The 15722-nt window shown below is 44.4% G+C and overlaps 1 protein-coding gene across 1 annotated transcript; it reads right to left on the reverse strand.

The window, feature by feature from the left end:
- Positions 1–355: 355 nt before the first annotated feature.
- Positions 356–14390, reverse strand: CDX1 (caudal type homeobox 1). Its single transcript, XM_044661795.1, has 3 exons — positions 13949–14390; positions 2026–2171; positions 356–580 (listed from the first exon to the last, which is right to left on the reverse strand). Exons 1-3 carry the CDS (start codon positions 14388–14390, stop codon positions 356–358), a joined length of 813 nt encoding a protein of 270 aa, XP_044517730.1.
- Positions 14391–15722: the final 1332 nt, after the last annotated feature.

Here is a 15722-nt window from a genome sequence, read left to right on the forward strand (position 1 = left end):
CACCTTTTTTTTTTGGATTCTATGGAATTATAAAATTTTAAGGATTGGGAAGAATTTCAGAGACCACCTATTCCAAACTCTCTCCCCATTTTATGGATAAAAAAACCACAAAGAGGGGAAGGTGACTTGCCTAAGGTCTTGAGGGAGTTCAGCACTAGAACTAGAACTTATACCCCCTGGTTCCTAGGCCAGGGTTCATTCCACTTCACAGATGATACAGAAAGCCAGCCGGCTCCCCCTTTTCATCCAGCTGCTCCCGGAGCCCTGTGCTTCAGCCCTAACTCCCATACTACCCCAGATTGCTGCTGTGGCCTGGCCTGGCTTGGTTTGTGAGGCTCAGGCCCAGGGATGAGTCCTAGGGCAGGTATTCCTCTTTAATAGTCAGCGGTGAAGAGGCCAACAGGCCTGTGGTGCTGGTGCACAAACTTCCCATAGGGGTGTTGGGAGGCAGGGGGCCCAAGCCCGGGGTTGGCGTTGTAGCGGTGGTACTACTTGGCTGACTTTGTTGCTGCTGTTGCTGCATTTTTTTCTTGTTTGCCTTCCGTTCCTTAGCCCGACGGTTCTGGAACCAAATCTTCACCTGCCAGGGAAGGACAGATGGATGAGGGAAGCAATGGATGGGGGACGAGGGGGAGGAGGCAGCAGGGGAGGGAAAGAAGGAAGGAGGAAATGGATGGAGAACAGAAACAGAGAGAGAAAAGTGAGAAACACATGATAAGAGCAGATGAATTTGAGGTGAGGCTGGTCTTACAGAGAGAAGGAAAAGATCAGAGGTCAGAGAACTCACACTAGGAGGCAACCCAGGGAGTAGAAACAGTCTAAGATTTTGAGTCAAAAGAGACTTGGGTTAAATCTGAGCTCTTTCATCAGAAACTGTGTCCTTGGGCAAATTGTAGCCTCTGGGCCTTCATTTCCTCATCTGTAGAATGAGGTGGGGAGTGGATTAGGTCCAACTCTAAGCCTCTGATCTATTTCTATGATATATAATTGCTTTCCTCATGACAACTTTGTATATTATTGCCATTTTATAGATACGGAAACTGGGACTCAGGACTAGTAAAGTATCTTACACACGGCCACATAACGAAAATTCCTGAGCATAAACTCAGGACTGCCTACAAGCCTAATGGAGTCCCCTCTGGTTGTCTCAAGGATCTTTTGATGGTGGAAATTCCTCCTCCTTCTTTTGCCCTTTACCCATTTCTGCTCACTGCTCCATAGATATCTAGTAGAAAATAAAAGAGAGGCAGACAGATAGACATAGAAAGAGAAGGAGTAGGTGGAGAAGGAGGAAGGAGGAAGGAGGAAGGAGAAGAAAAGAGGAGGAGGAAGAAGAAATGAGTAGGAGGCAGAAAAGAAGAATGAGGTGGAGGAAAGAAGGAAGGAAGGAAGGAAGGAAGGAAGGAAGGAAGGAAGGAAGGAAAAGAAGAAGANGAAGGAAGGAAGGAAGGAAGGAAGGAAGGAAGGAAGGAAGGAAGGAAGGAAGAAGAAGAAGAAGAAGAAGAAGAAGAAGAAGAAGGAATAGGAAGAAGAGGAAAAAGAAGGAATAGGAAGAAGAAGAAAGAATAGGAAGAAGAGGAAAAAGAAGGAATAGGAAGAAGAAGAAAGAATAGGAAGAAGAAGAAGGGAGGAGGAGAGTTCAAAGGGATGGAGGAGGGAAGACAATCAAAGACATCTGTCTGGGAGAGTGGGAAGGAGAGCAGCATCTCTCTCTACTCCTAAGGTACCATGTGACCATAGCCAAGTGGCCTTCTCTGGTTTCCTCCCCCTTCAGTCCTACCATGATCAAGCCCTTTAATAGGATCAAAGTGTTGAGAGCTGAAGACAACCTTAGATATCTTCTAGCTCTTTTCTCCTTCTCCTCTGAGGGTCAGAGACATCAAACAATTTGCCCACTGTCATCCAGATAGTAAGCAGCAGAGCAAGGATTTGAACCCTGGGTCTTTGGCTCCAAATCTAATCCTCATTCAGTCAAGTCCCTTCTTCTCTTCTGGACAAACTCCATGGCATCTGGGGGAAACAAACCTGCCTCTCCGTGAGCCCCAGGCTGACAGCAAGTTCTGCTTTCCTCCGGATGGTGATGTAACGGCTGTAGTGGAACTCCTTTTCCAGCTCCAGGCGCTGGTGGTCTGTGTACACTACCCGGTACTTGTCCTTTGTTCGAGTCTTACCTAAGGAGGCATGGAGCCAGGGGAAAGAAGGTGAGCAAGGGGAAGCCCAGGCTGGAGTCTGCCACATTCACAACTGAGGAGGGGACAAAACCCTCCTATTCATGCAGGGACATCTTCCCCGACATCTCACAGACAGGCAAGCATTCTACCCAGAACCAGTCAAAGAACGTAGGGAATTCCTTAGTCCTGGCCCTAGACATAACCCTAACCAAATATGAAGACTGACTCCCTAAACCTGGCCAGAGAGATGCCCCTAATGTTGGCTATACCCTGAGATCCTGAGACCTAAACCCAACCTTAGTCTGAGCCTATGCCCCAGCCCACAGTCACAGGTTCAATCTCTAAAACTCAAATCAGAGATTAAGGCCTAACCCTGACCAGATTGAGACCTCTCTATATATACTTTAACCCTAATTAACCTTTCAAAAAAAGTGCCAAAAATATTGTGCCAGGGTGAGGGAGTACGGATGACTCAGAATAGTCTATCTCCACTGCTGAGGGCATAATTCAAAATACAGTCTTTTTTTGTAACTCTTACCTTCCATCTTAGAATCAGTACTGTGTATTGGTTCCAAGGCAGAAGAGCAGTAAAGGCTAGGCAATGGGGGTCAAGTGACTAACCCAGGGTCACACAGCTAGGAAGTGTCTGAGGTCAGATTTGAACCCAGGACCTCCCATCTCTAGACCTGGCTCTCAATCCACTGAGCCACCCAGCTGTCCTCAAAATGCAGTCTTTATGAACGGGGATCACAGATGCTTTTCTGCTCCCTTTTTTCCACATAAACCTCCCTCTAATGAAGCCACTGAAGGCCTGGCACTGAAAGGTAACACAGGCTTGGGCTTTCTGGAGTAAAATCTCCAATTGAACAATCCACAAATATTTATTAAGCACTTACTATGGGCTAGATAGTATGCCGCTCACTAGGGATATTATTTTAAAAAAAAGTGAAGCAATCCCAGCCCTCTTGGGGCTTAGGTTCTATGGAGAAAGATACTATGTACATATATAAACACATACATCATAGATTCATGATAATTTACAGGGGGAAGCATCGAGGATTAGGAAAGGCTTCATAGAGGAGGTGGTTCTTGAGCTGAGTTTGGAAGGAATTCTCTGAGGCAAGGGGAGGAAAAAATGCATTTCAGGGCAAAGACAATGAGATGGGAGATGCGATGCTGCAATGAAGAAAAATAAGGCCAGCTAGGGGAGACTGTAGAGTGCATGTAGGGAAATGATGTGTAATTTGGCTGGAAAGATGGGTCAAGGCCAGACTGTGAAGGGTTCTCCATGCCTAACAGAAGAGTCTATATTTGTTTCTAGAGGTAACAGGGAGTCACTATTGAATGGGGGTGGAATTGCGTGATTAGATTGTGCTTCAGGAAAATAATTTTAGCATCTCTGTGGAGAATGTATTAGAATTGGGAGAGATGAGCCCTGGAAACAAACTCGGAGGCTGGGGTTCAGCATATGATTTGGGCTTCCAGGAGATCAGGAATTCTCCTGGATTATTTGTCTTTTTGTAAAAGGTAACTACTTGTGGACAACTGGGATTTGACCTGACACAAGGAAGACTCCGGCTTTCATCTAGAGGGGGCACTTGAAAGACATGGAATGTGGAGGTAGAAATGACCTTATAGATCATATTATCCCCTGTTCTCATTGTGCAAAAAAGGGAAGCTGAGGCTAGGAAAGGAAAGGACCTGAGACTTGGCCAAGGTGACACAGTCCTAGAAAAGTTAGGACTGCACTAATCAATCCAGGGAGTAGAGTTGGCTTAAGACTGCCTGTAACAAGGGGAAACACAAGACTGGGGCCTTTGGGGAGTGGTGGGGTTTTCCTAAGAAGCAGTTAGTCAAAAATTTCCCTAGATATTATTTTCTCCTCTCCTCTCTGGCACCCAGTTTGAGTCTTGGACATCCACCTTCCAGGTTTCTGTGGGACAAAAGGGTTGGTGAAAAAAGGAAGAGAGACGCAAAGGAACAGGATATGTGGACTCCAGGAGAGTGGGAAATGGGGCTGGGGAAAGAGTCTCACATTAGATTGGAGAAGATTTACATGGGGAGGGGAGAATGATGATGATGATGGTGAGGAGGAGGAGGAGGAGAGGAAGATGAAGGTTAGTATTTATATAGTGATTTAATGTTTACAAAGCACTTGATATATTTTACCTTGTTTGACCCTGAAAACACCAGAGAGTTGCTATTATTATCTCCAATTTTTTTCAGATGAAGAAATTGAGGCTGAGAGAGATTAAGTGCCCAGGTTAAGGGTCTGACGCAGGATCCAAACTCAAGTTATCCTGAATCAGGTTCAACCCACTATATACAGCTTCACTTAAGTGCCCATGAAGGATTGGATTTGTTCAGTTTAGCCCTAGGAAGGATTTCTGCTGATTGTAATAAAGAATTTTCTAGCAACTGATGTTATCCAACAAGAAGATGCTATGCTTTTGGGAAACAGTGATTTCTCCATCTCTGGAGTTATCAGCATAACATATACCACGGCAGCCAAGGAAGCTGATGCTAGATTAGACTGAATTAATAAAAGTCTGGAGTCCAGAGAAAGGCAAATTAGAGCCTTGGTTGGGTTGCATCTGCAGCATTCAGTTCTTGAGGTGACAGTTTAGGAAGGACGCTGACAAATTCAGAGGAGGACAACTAGGACAATAAGAGAAATTAAATCCATATGTGAGGATTGGTTAAAGGAACTGGGGATTTTTAGCTTGGAGAAGAGATTTGGCTGGGGATTAGGAGTGGGTGAGGAGGCTGGTGGACAAGATTGATGTCTTTAAATATCTAAAAGGATGTTTGAAGGAAGGGAAAGAGACTCATTCTGTTAGGCCTCAGAAGGCAGAAGTAGGAATAAAAGATAGAAGGTGTAAAGAGCCAGATTTCAGCTTGACCTAAGGAAAAACTTGAGCTATGGGAAAGTGGAAATGGGTGGTCTCAGGAAGGGATAAATCCTGTACCATTGGAAGTCCGTCTTTCTGCAGAGGTTGAAATCACCACTCTTCTGGAAATGCTCTAGACCAGTGATGGGCAAACTTTTTAAAGAGGGGGCCAAAGGAAAGGAAATGCTCATCTGTCAGTCTCTTTCTAAGGCAACTCTTTTGAAATTTCATTGTATTGTATCCTACTCATTGTATTTGTCAGATTAGGAATATGTTGCGGGGGCCTGATAGAACATTTTAGGGGGCTGCATCGGGCCATAGTTTACCCATCACTGCTCTAGAGGGATTCAGCCTCTGGTCAGTTATAAGCTAGACTAGGTGGTCACTGAAATCTCCTCTGGTTTCAAATTTTTATGGGGTTAAGCAGACACTGTTGGAGATAACTTGAGGGATTTTATGCATTGGGCACTAAGTAGGTTGGATTAATTGACTTCTGAGGTCCTTTGAGCCTGGAGAACCAGTGATTCCAGACCAACCTAAGATGGGCTAATTCTTCTCCAGACTTTGGACGACTCGACGAATCACTGGGGCTGGCTCTCAGTAACTAGAGTTACTGGCATATAGCAGCACAGATAAGGAAAATTAGGTGGGGGGGCGGAGTGGATGGGGCCCTAGACTTGGGGTTGGGAAGATCCAAATTCAAGTCCTTACCCAGGAACTGTCTAGCTGTGTGATCTTGGGCAAGTTAACTTAAAATGAGAAGGTTGGATCCAATGACCAATAAGGCTCCTTCAAGTTCTAGCTATAATTCTGTGCTCATATATGATCCACTGAAGGTGAGTACTCACTAGCAAAGTGAGAGGATCTCTTGTGCCTCAGTGCCTACAGTATGTTTTGTGAACCAAAGAGTTGTTGTGAACTGAACTGTCCCAGGCCTCCCCCATCACCTTCCCCAGTCCCATTTGCCAATCTTTCAGAAGCCCATGCTTCCTTTCAGGAATGCCCTCTTCCCCTCAGACCTCTTCTAGTCCTGATCCTATTCCCTGGGAGCCAAAAGGCACCAAGTGCCCAAGAGAGACAAGGATGGAATGGAGAGGCAGGATGGATCCCTTGGAGAATTTGCTGACCAATTTCTCTGCTTGTTCTAGGAAGCCTGGGGCCAGCAGGGAGGCAACCTGGTACAGGGGAATAAGCACTGACCATTGAATGAGAGGATCTGTGTTCAAATCCTACCTATATAACTTTGGACAAGTTATTTAACCTCCCTGAGCCTCAGATGGCTCATCTGTAAAGTGAGGGAATTGGGCCGAATGATCTCTGGGGTGTGTTTGCACATAGTAGGTGCTTAATAAATGCTTATTGGGGGAAGCTAGGTAGCATAGTGGATAGAGTGCCAGGCCTGGAGTTGGGAGGACTTGGGTTCAAATTTGGCCTCAGAGATATTTCTTTTTTTAATTATTATTTTTAAATTCCTTTTATCAAAAAATATTTTCCTATGTTTACATGATTCATTTTCTTTCCCTCCCCTATCCTGGAGCCAATAAGCACTTCCACTGGGTTATACAAATGTTATCACTTATACCTATTGCCATATTATTCATTTTTGCAAAAGAGTGATCTTTTAAAGCCCAAACCCTCAGTCGTAAATCAGAGATATTTCTTAGCCTTATAACCATGGGTAAGTCACTTAACCCCAATTGCCTAGCCCTTACCATTCTTCTGCCTTAGGACTGATACTAAGACAGAAGATAAAGGTTCAAAAAGTGCTTATTGATTGTGACTGACCCCATTTCCTGCATGAAGGTATGGTCAATTCCCCTGGCAGTTCCTTGAATTTCACAGAGCTTTCCAGATACATCCTCATACTGGCAATTCTCATCTGGACTCAATCCAACTTATCAATGTCCCTCTTAAAATGGAAGCAACTAAAAAAAGGTAAAAATGTTCTAGAAGGGGTCTGGTTAGAGGAAGGCAGTAGGACCTATCACCTTCTGGGATCTGGAGATTAGGCGGCTCTATTAATGCAGCCAAAGGGGTATTTTTCTTTTTAACTTCTCAAAGTGATTTCCACCAATTATCACACTTGGTTCTCACACCTCAGAAGTAGGTAGGTCATAGGATTTAAAGCTGCAAAGGATTTTAGAGATCACCTAGCCTAACCTCATAAAAATTTTAAAATTTCCATTTTAGAGACATGTGTATTGGAGCCCAGAGATAGCATCCTGCCCTGAGCCTATTCAATAAACATTTTTTTTAAAAACTCTTACCTTCCATCTTAGAGTCAATACTATGTATTGGTTCCAAGGCAGAAGAGTGGTAAGGCTAGGCAATGAGGGGGTTAAGTGACTTGCCCAGGGTCACACAGCTGGGAAGTGTCTGATGACAGATTTGAACCCAGGACTTCCTTTCTCTAGGCCTGACTCTCAATCCACTGAGCGATCATCCAACTGTCCCACAATAAACATTTCTTAAGCATGGTGCTTAAGACACAGTAAATGCTCTTAAATATATGCATTTTCTTTTACTCATCCACTATGTACATGGTTTTGTGCACTTAGCAGAGAACTGAGCACATCAGTGACAGCCTCTGCCATAGGAGAACTTTCTGTCTAAGAAAGTCTTTATTGTTTTATTTATTTGGTCATTTTTCAGTTATGTCCAACTCTTCATGACCCTGGTTTTCTTGGCAAAGATACTGGAGTCATTTGCGATTTCCTTCTCCAGCTTATTTTACAGATAAAGAAACTGAGGCAAACAAAGTTAATTAACTCCCAGAGTCAGACAGTTAGGAAGTGTCTGAGGACAGATTTGAACTTGGGAAGATGAATCTTCCTGACTCCAAGTCAGACTTCTCTCCAGTGTACTCCACTCTCCATCCTCCTATGTCCCATTTCTCAGGACTCCAAGGAGAATGTTTCTGAAAATTCTATTCTGGTAACCTGTCTTGCCTGCTTACCTATGACTGCAGATATATTTTGGCTACCTTCTTGCCCCTAACCACACACACACACACACACACACACACACACACACACACACACACACACACACACACACTTTCATCAGGTGGACATCCTAGACTGAATTTGTTGGACAGGGTAGGGAGTTTCTGGGCTTATCTATGGGAGAAGCTAAATGGAATAATGCTAATATCTTGCCTGGGCTCCAAATAGAGGAAAGAGCATGGGGCAGAGACCTTATACACTGGACTATCAGGAGACCTTCTAGTCCTGGCTCTGCCCCTAATTCACAGAGTGACCTTAAGATAGTCACTTTTCCCTGAGTTTCATTTTCCCATATCTAAAATGAAAGGTTTGGACCAGATGATTTCCTTTCACCTCTGACATCCTATATTTGGTCTGTGATCTAAATATAACTAGAGTTACTATTTTCAGGGGAGCAGGGAAGGAGTAGAGTAAACCTATTATTTTATTGGTGCAGAGAACGCCTAATGTGGAAACTATGCCCACAGCTGTAGATATACAACTTGTCTGTACCTTATGGTCTAAGATGGAATTGTCAAGCTCAGTGCTTGAGTGAGGCCAGAACAAAATTTAAATGTAATTGGGAAATGTTTAACAAAATGCATCAAAATATAATATGACATAGATAATGCTAATTTGTGAATTTCTGATTCGATATGGGCTTGTAGGAATCCGTTTCTCTTTGTGTTTGACACCACTTGTCTAAGAGAACTACCTGGGGCACTGTTAGGTTAAATGCCTTGTCCAAAGTCTCATAGCTGGTATATGTCAGAGGCAGGACTTGAACTCAGGTCTTCCTGACCTCTGAAAACAATTTTCTTTCTGTACTTTAGTCAAATGAATTGACTGACTATGCATGCTGATTAATTCTGTATGCATTGATTTATTATGGCTTCTGCCTTCTGCTGCTATTTTCTTCCTAATAAAAACAGTGTTTTAAGGTTATATAAGTTTAGTGGTAATAGGTACCAATGGAAAGTTGGGTATGTCTAATCAGGAGCCTAGAAAAGTTGTGAAGGTAGGAGAAAGTCATGGAATTCTCACAGAAAGGACATAGGATAGTAGGATCGTGAGCTGGAAGGGATATTAAAGGTCTTCTAATCTAATCCAAGGTCTTCATTTTACAATTGAGGAAGAAGAGGAAGATTTGGCCAGGATCACAGAAGTTGAAAGTAGCAGGAGTCTCCCTTTCCCTCTCTGGTCAGTTCCTCTTACTTCAAAACCAGTGTTCTTTCCATGAACACAATGCAGTCTCCCTGGTTTGGGCTGGTCAGCCATGTGCCCTCAATATGAGTCGTGAACCTAGACTCCTGTAGAATCTCTTACCCAGTGTCCAGGGGGTTCCATGTACCTGGTGGTTGGTCTGGACATAAGAAGGATGGTGAGAGTGTTCAGATATGTCAGGATGGGGAAATGGAGACTGCTGGAACCTCTGCTGCCAATTTCCTAGACAAAGAAAATCCCTCAAACTCGAACCCCAGGAGTTCATTAGGCTTCCATCTGAGGGCTGAACTCTGAGTAGGCAGATTAGGCAACAGGTTGTCTCTTTGGGTAAATGGGAACCTGCGGAAGGGATCCTTGTCCCCAAGATTTGCTCATCCTCTCCTTTCCTCATCTTCCAAAGTATCAATTCAGCAACAATAATAGTAATAATCATAATAATAACTACTCATATTTCTATTAACCTAGAATCATTTGGAAGTCTGGTAAAGCTTATGGATCCCTTCTCAGAATAATGGTTTAAAATGCATAAAATACAGGAATACAAAGGAAACCAATTACCCTAAAATATGGTTCTCTAGAAATTTTTACAGATTCATGTATTATGACCAAGGTGGAAATATGTTTTGCATGCTATCACATGTATAACATATGTCACATAGCTTACCATCTTTGGGAAGGAGACAGGGAAGGAGGGAGGGAGAGAATTTGGAACTTAGCATTTAGAAAACTAATGTAAAAAACTGTTCTTACATGTAATTGGAGGAAAATGAAATAGTGATTGATTTAAAAAGAGTTTGTGTATTCCAGTTAAGACCCTTACTAGAGAGCTCCAAAGTTCAGTGCTTTTCTCTGTAAAGGACTTTGGAATGAAATAGGTTTGTGATCATTATTATTTCTATTTTATAGCTGAAGAAAAAACCAAGGCCTAGGGAAAGCCTGGTGTAGTAGAGAGCAGTAGTTAGGGTCAGAGAACCTGAATTCAAGCCCTAGCTCTGGTTCTCAACATCTCTATCACCAAAAACTTAATCTCTTTGGGCCTTAGTTTTTTCATCTATAGAATAATAATAGCACCTCAGCTATATCTTGTGGATGAAATTATATATGCATATTTAATATATATAGATATATGTAAGATATAAATATGTACATTTTATATATAAGGGTTATCTATCTATTGATCAATTGCTCCATCTATCCCTTATATAGCAGCCTTAAAGCTACTATATAAATGCCAACTATTATTATCCAAATGTCTCCATTTCCTTTCCCCTCCTCTGATGCTCTTGGGAGATGAGAACAATTCTCCCTACTTTCCTTTCCCCTTCTGGTTCAGGACTGTGATTTCATTAGCACAGGGAACTCTATGTATGGAAACTCTCTCCACCCATGCTGATAGGAACTTCTACTGTAGCTTATCGTTTCAGAGTAGCATTGAACTGAGAGAAGTCAGTGTGGAAGGTTTGAAAATGCCATTGGTTTGTGTAAAAGGCTTGAATCCAAACCATGCTGACTCCAAGACCTTCTATATACTATACCATGTTGCAGATAATCTGCCTATGTGCCTTCTGACCTGCCTAACACCATCCCCCCCATCACCATCCCCCATGCTTAGAGGCAGCAGAGAAAGCAGCCTCTTTGATAACCTGAGCAAGGATTTTCTTTGAAGTTTACTATCTCAAAGGCAACTTCCTCAACTTTAGTAAAAACAATACAAAACTGCTAGAAGGAACCAGACACACCTGCTTTATTCCAAACCTCTCTCCTTTGTACCTCAGTTTCTCTTCCTGAGGATGAGCTGAAAGAGACTATATTTAAGACCTCTTCCCTCATTAAAATTCTACAAGTAAAAATCCTTCTCCAAACTAGAGATGATCTAGTATAGCACTCTCATTTTAGAGAAGTCCCAGAGTAGAGAAATGACACAAGGTCACAGAAATAATAATGATGATGAAAATATTAATAATGGCTAGCATTTATATAACATGTCCTATGTGCCAGGCACTGTGCTAAGCACTTTACAAATATTATTTCAGCTGATTCTTCAACAACCTTGAGAGATAGGTACAGTATCCTCATTTTCTAGTTGAGGAAACTGAGGCAGACAGAGTTTTAAAAAGTAGAGGTCATAACTAGGACAAGAGCCTACTCTCCTGAATCCCAGTTTGATATCCTTCCTACTCTACTTCTCCTGGGAAGAAAGCCGAAGGCATGTTTGGGTAGCTGGATCATAGGACTAGAAGGACTTTGGACATCTACTCTAACTCCATTATTTTCTAAATGGGCCAATTGAGGCAAGCCTGAATGACTTGCTCAAGATCAGACAGTAAGAACTTAGAGCTAGGCTTTAAACCCAGCTCCAATAGCTCCCCCAAACTCAGCCTTCCTACTTCCCCTACGCCAGCTGTCTCTTAGAAATTCTAATGAGTGAGGGTGGTCCAGTTAACATTCACTCAAAGAGATGGAGTGACTGAAATCCCCTGCAGAGGGTCTGGCAGAGCCAAATTGGGATGGGGGAGAGGGATCGGTGAGAGAGAGATGGCTTGGGCACAGGACTCTCTTCCTCCAAGAAACTGGACTACTCTTATACTAGGGGGTAGGGTGGGGTAGGTAGTTGTCTAAGCCTGAACAAAGAGGCAAGGTAGAAGGGAGCTATTTGCCCACTGAGGCCTGAGTATTAGGTTTGTAAGGAACAAGCAAAAGAAGCTTGTGGAAGGAGATGTCTAGAGTGTCCCAGAGTAGAAGTGGGGCTTGGAGGCAGAGCCCCTCATGACTCCTAAGTCACCAAGGAACTTCCCCCACCCAGCTGCCCTAACACCTGCCCTAAGGCCTGGGTAGGGGGAAAGGAAGGGAGGGGGGTAGCTGTTGCTGCCGCCTGAGGTAGTCGGCTACATCAAAGCCTTCCAGGCAAGCCGTGTTCTCCCGCCCCCAAATCCAGGCAGCTTTTGTCTGGGACAAGGTCGGGACAATGGGATGCCCCCCTCACCTTCCTGCAAACAGGAGTCCCCCCCAATAGGCCAGGCATGCTCCTTTTACATGACAAAGAGGAATCCTTATAAAGGCACTTGCCTTTCCCTCATTAAAGCCCTGGTCTTTGTCCTCAGCTCTCTCTGGGCCTTTGAAGAAGGAGGATCAGAGGCAGTCCTAGGGGAGGAGAGGAGAGGTGCCCACCAGCTTCATTTGGGTTTCCACTTTCCCACCAGCTTTCCCTCCCCCCTGGGAGGTCAAGAGTTCAGGCAATGGTCAGAACCTACCCTGGCACTGAGGAGGAAAGGGTTAAAGGAGAAAACTAGGAAGTACCATTTTGTGCCAAGGCCCACAGATGAACTCTTTGGCCTTTAGATCCCCAGAAAAAAGGCTTTCTGGTGCAGACCTTTGGATACTCCAGCCACAGCTTTCCAGGAAGGAGGTACACCAATAAGGTGGGAAACAAAATGCAGTTGAAAAAGGAGAATAAAATGGATTCAAATATATTTCAAACAAGCATTTATCCAAGGCCCACTGTGGGTCCCATTTAACAACTGAGGGGGGAATATATAAAGATAAATAACTGAGGATGGGCTCTGCTTTCAAAATCTCCTTTTATGAGGTTGAGTCACAGGGATCAAGATATAGCCAAAAGCCTCTAGGAAGGTGGGTGAAAATAAGATCTGAGGTGGGGAGGTGTAAATAATTCAGAGTTAAGGGTCTGTGGGTCAACTTGGGTTCCCTTTCTCCTAATATTCTGCAGGAACCTTAGACCAGTTGGCCCCAAAACTTAACTCTTTCACTGGCAGACATGAATTCCACTGAACTGTCTAAAAGATGATGGAGCTGGGCAGCTCAGTGAATTGGGAGCCAGGCCTAGAGATGGGAGGTCCTAGGTTCAAATCTGACCTCAGACCTTTCCTAACTGTGGGAAAGTCATTTAGTCCCCATCCCCTATCCCTTATTGCTCTTCTACCTTGGAACCAATTTACAGTATTGATTCTAAAGGCAGAAGGTAGGGTTTTGAAAAATAAAATAAAATAAAATAAAATAAAATAAAATAAAATAAAATAAAATAAAATAAAATAAAATATGATGGAGGCCAGAACTAACTGAGGCTAGAAGCCTGTGGGTCCTTTATTGTTGCTGGTCCAGTTCCTACAAAGCACCTGTTTCTAGGTTGGGTGCTGCTAAATTCAGGTGCTAAGGAGTGGAAGTGTGTGCTGGGGGTGGGGGATCAACACCAAGTAGCTCAATGGAACTATGCTACTGGAGAGGGGCCCCAAGAGAGCTTACTTAGCCTAAGGTCTGAAGGAAGAGAAGGTTAGTAAATGAATAGGCTATACCTGGCCTGGTGATAATCTTTTTGAAAAAGCAGCCTGGCGTATAAGGGGGAAAAAGGCTGGATATAAAACCATTAGACATGGATTCTAGTCCTGGTTCTGTTACTTATTAGGCAGATGATCCTGATCAAAACACAATTTCTTAGTGCCTCAGTTTCTTCATCCATAAAAAAGGGTATAGCAATCCTTGTTGCCCTAGTCCACCAGCCCTAGACTGGATCCATTTGAGTACCCAGTTTGCTAATTTTCTCAATTTGGACCTCCAAAGTCTGCCCCATGACTCCCTCTTAGCCCTAGTGAGAGTTGGGTGCCACCCAGCCCAGAGGAAGGTGGAAAAGGATATGGGCACGGGACCTGTGGGGCCCTCTTACCACTGCTGTGGCCCGCTGACCCACTGCGCCGCATCCATTCGTAGGGTGTGCGTCTCTGCATGCTGGGCGAAAGCGGTGCCCCTGGGGTGCTCAAAGAAGATGGTAGCAGGCCCAGGCCAGCGCCCGGGGGAGCCTGGATGGCACCAAAGTCTGCAGGGCTGTAGCTGATCTGGGCTGGGCTGGCAGTAGGAGCCGTGGGGCCTGGCCCGTAGGAAGTCCAGTCATCTTTGGCGGGGGGATAGGGTGAAGTCCAGGCTCCCCCAGCCTGCCCATGGGAAGGGTCGCCGTTAATCCCCTGGACGTGTTGGTAGCCAGGAAAGTCCGAGTACTGAGTTGGAGGCGCAGAAGGCATATAGCTCTGGGGGCTGAGGTTGAGCCCCGGGTGCCGGACCGGGCTGGGGTACATGTTGGCATCCTTCTCGAGCAGATAACCCACGTACATCTTTGGTGGGGAGCCCCCGGCGCATGCTGGGCGCTGCTGCCACCTTCCACGGCTCCCTTGGCTCCAGCCCCGGCCCCAGCCCCAGCCTGTGACCCGGCCCCAGCGCTTCCCCGGATTAACTGTTCACCTGAACTTACTCACTCGCCCCCAGTCGGTGAGGCACCACCCCGACCTTTTATAGGGCCTGGCCTCCTGGGCCCTTTGCTTGGAAAGGCGGGTTTGCATTTCAAAGCTGAGGAAAGCTCAGAGTCCCGGAATCAAAGGGGGGAAGACCCGGGAGGGGGCAGGGTTCAAAGGGAGACAAATTGCTCTAGCTTAGGGGGCAGCTGAAGGACTGGTCGCCCTGGCGGGGCCTACAGTTGGGAAGGAGGGGGAAACGCTGGCTGGGGTCATGGGGTGGGGCGGGGGATGTAAGGGAGAGGGCCCTTGGGGAGGGGGAATCGGAAATCTTAGCTTGGAAGGGAAAGTGTGATCTTAGGCCAAGCTCCCCGAGCCTCCGGACCTCAGTTTCCTCATCTGTAAAACAGCTCAATTCTTCTACCTCTAAAGTATAAAACCTTTTGCTCCCCACTTTCCACCCTGGGGTGATTTCGAGTCCCATAGGAATTCCTTTGGATCCTCTCTCTCTCCTGATCCCCTTGGGCTCCCCACACTAGCTGCCCCCACCCCCTTCGTCCCCTAGAGGTGATGGTGAAGGAAGAGGGTACTGCTTAGGCTGATGACATTGAGATGCTAAGAAAGGACAAGGGCAGGGGAAGGATTTGAATTGAAAATGGGCAGCCTGGTTTGCTGGGGTAGAGAATATATATATATATATATAATTTTATTTATATTATATTTTATATTATTTTATATATTATATAATATAATACAATTTATATTATATAATTTATATTAATATTATATAATTAACATTATATAATTTATACTTATATAATTTATATTTATATTTATATAATATATAGTACAGAATGAGGAAAAGGTTGGGGAGAACTTTATTAATGGAACTGTAGTATGGGACAGTATTATGATTTATCTAGAAACCACACAGGCTCTCCAGGACCTAACCTTCCATCAAGAAGCGCTTGAATCTATCTATGGTGGTGGAGGTACTTGGCTACATCTTGTTCCCTCCCTCTCTTTTTAGTATTTCCTACTATAAGATGAATCAGTGCCATGGATGTCTAAAAGTCATTTTCTTCCCAGAGACATAATCACCCAGGCCTGAAAACATCCAGTAATCCAGCTATCTCCATCCCCTTCCTCCCCATCTCATTTCCCCAGAAATCACCTCCCTCTCCCATTCTGTTTCTTTTTTATTATTTCTTTTAA

The sequence above is a fragment of the Gracilinanus agilis genome, chromosome 2 (assembly GCF_016433145.1).
Source record: "Gracilinanus agilis isolate LMUSP501 chromosome 2, AgileGrace, whole genome shotgun sequence".
NCBI lineage: Eukaryota > Metazoa > Chordata > Mammalia > Didelphimorphia > Didelphidae > Gracilinanus > Gracilinanus agilis.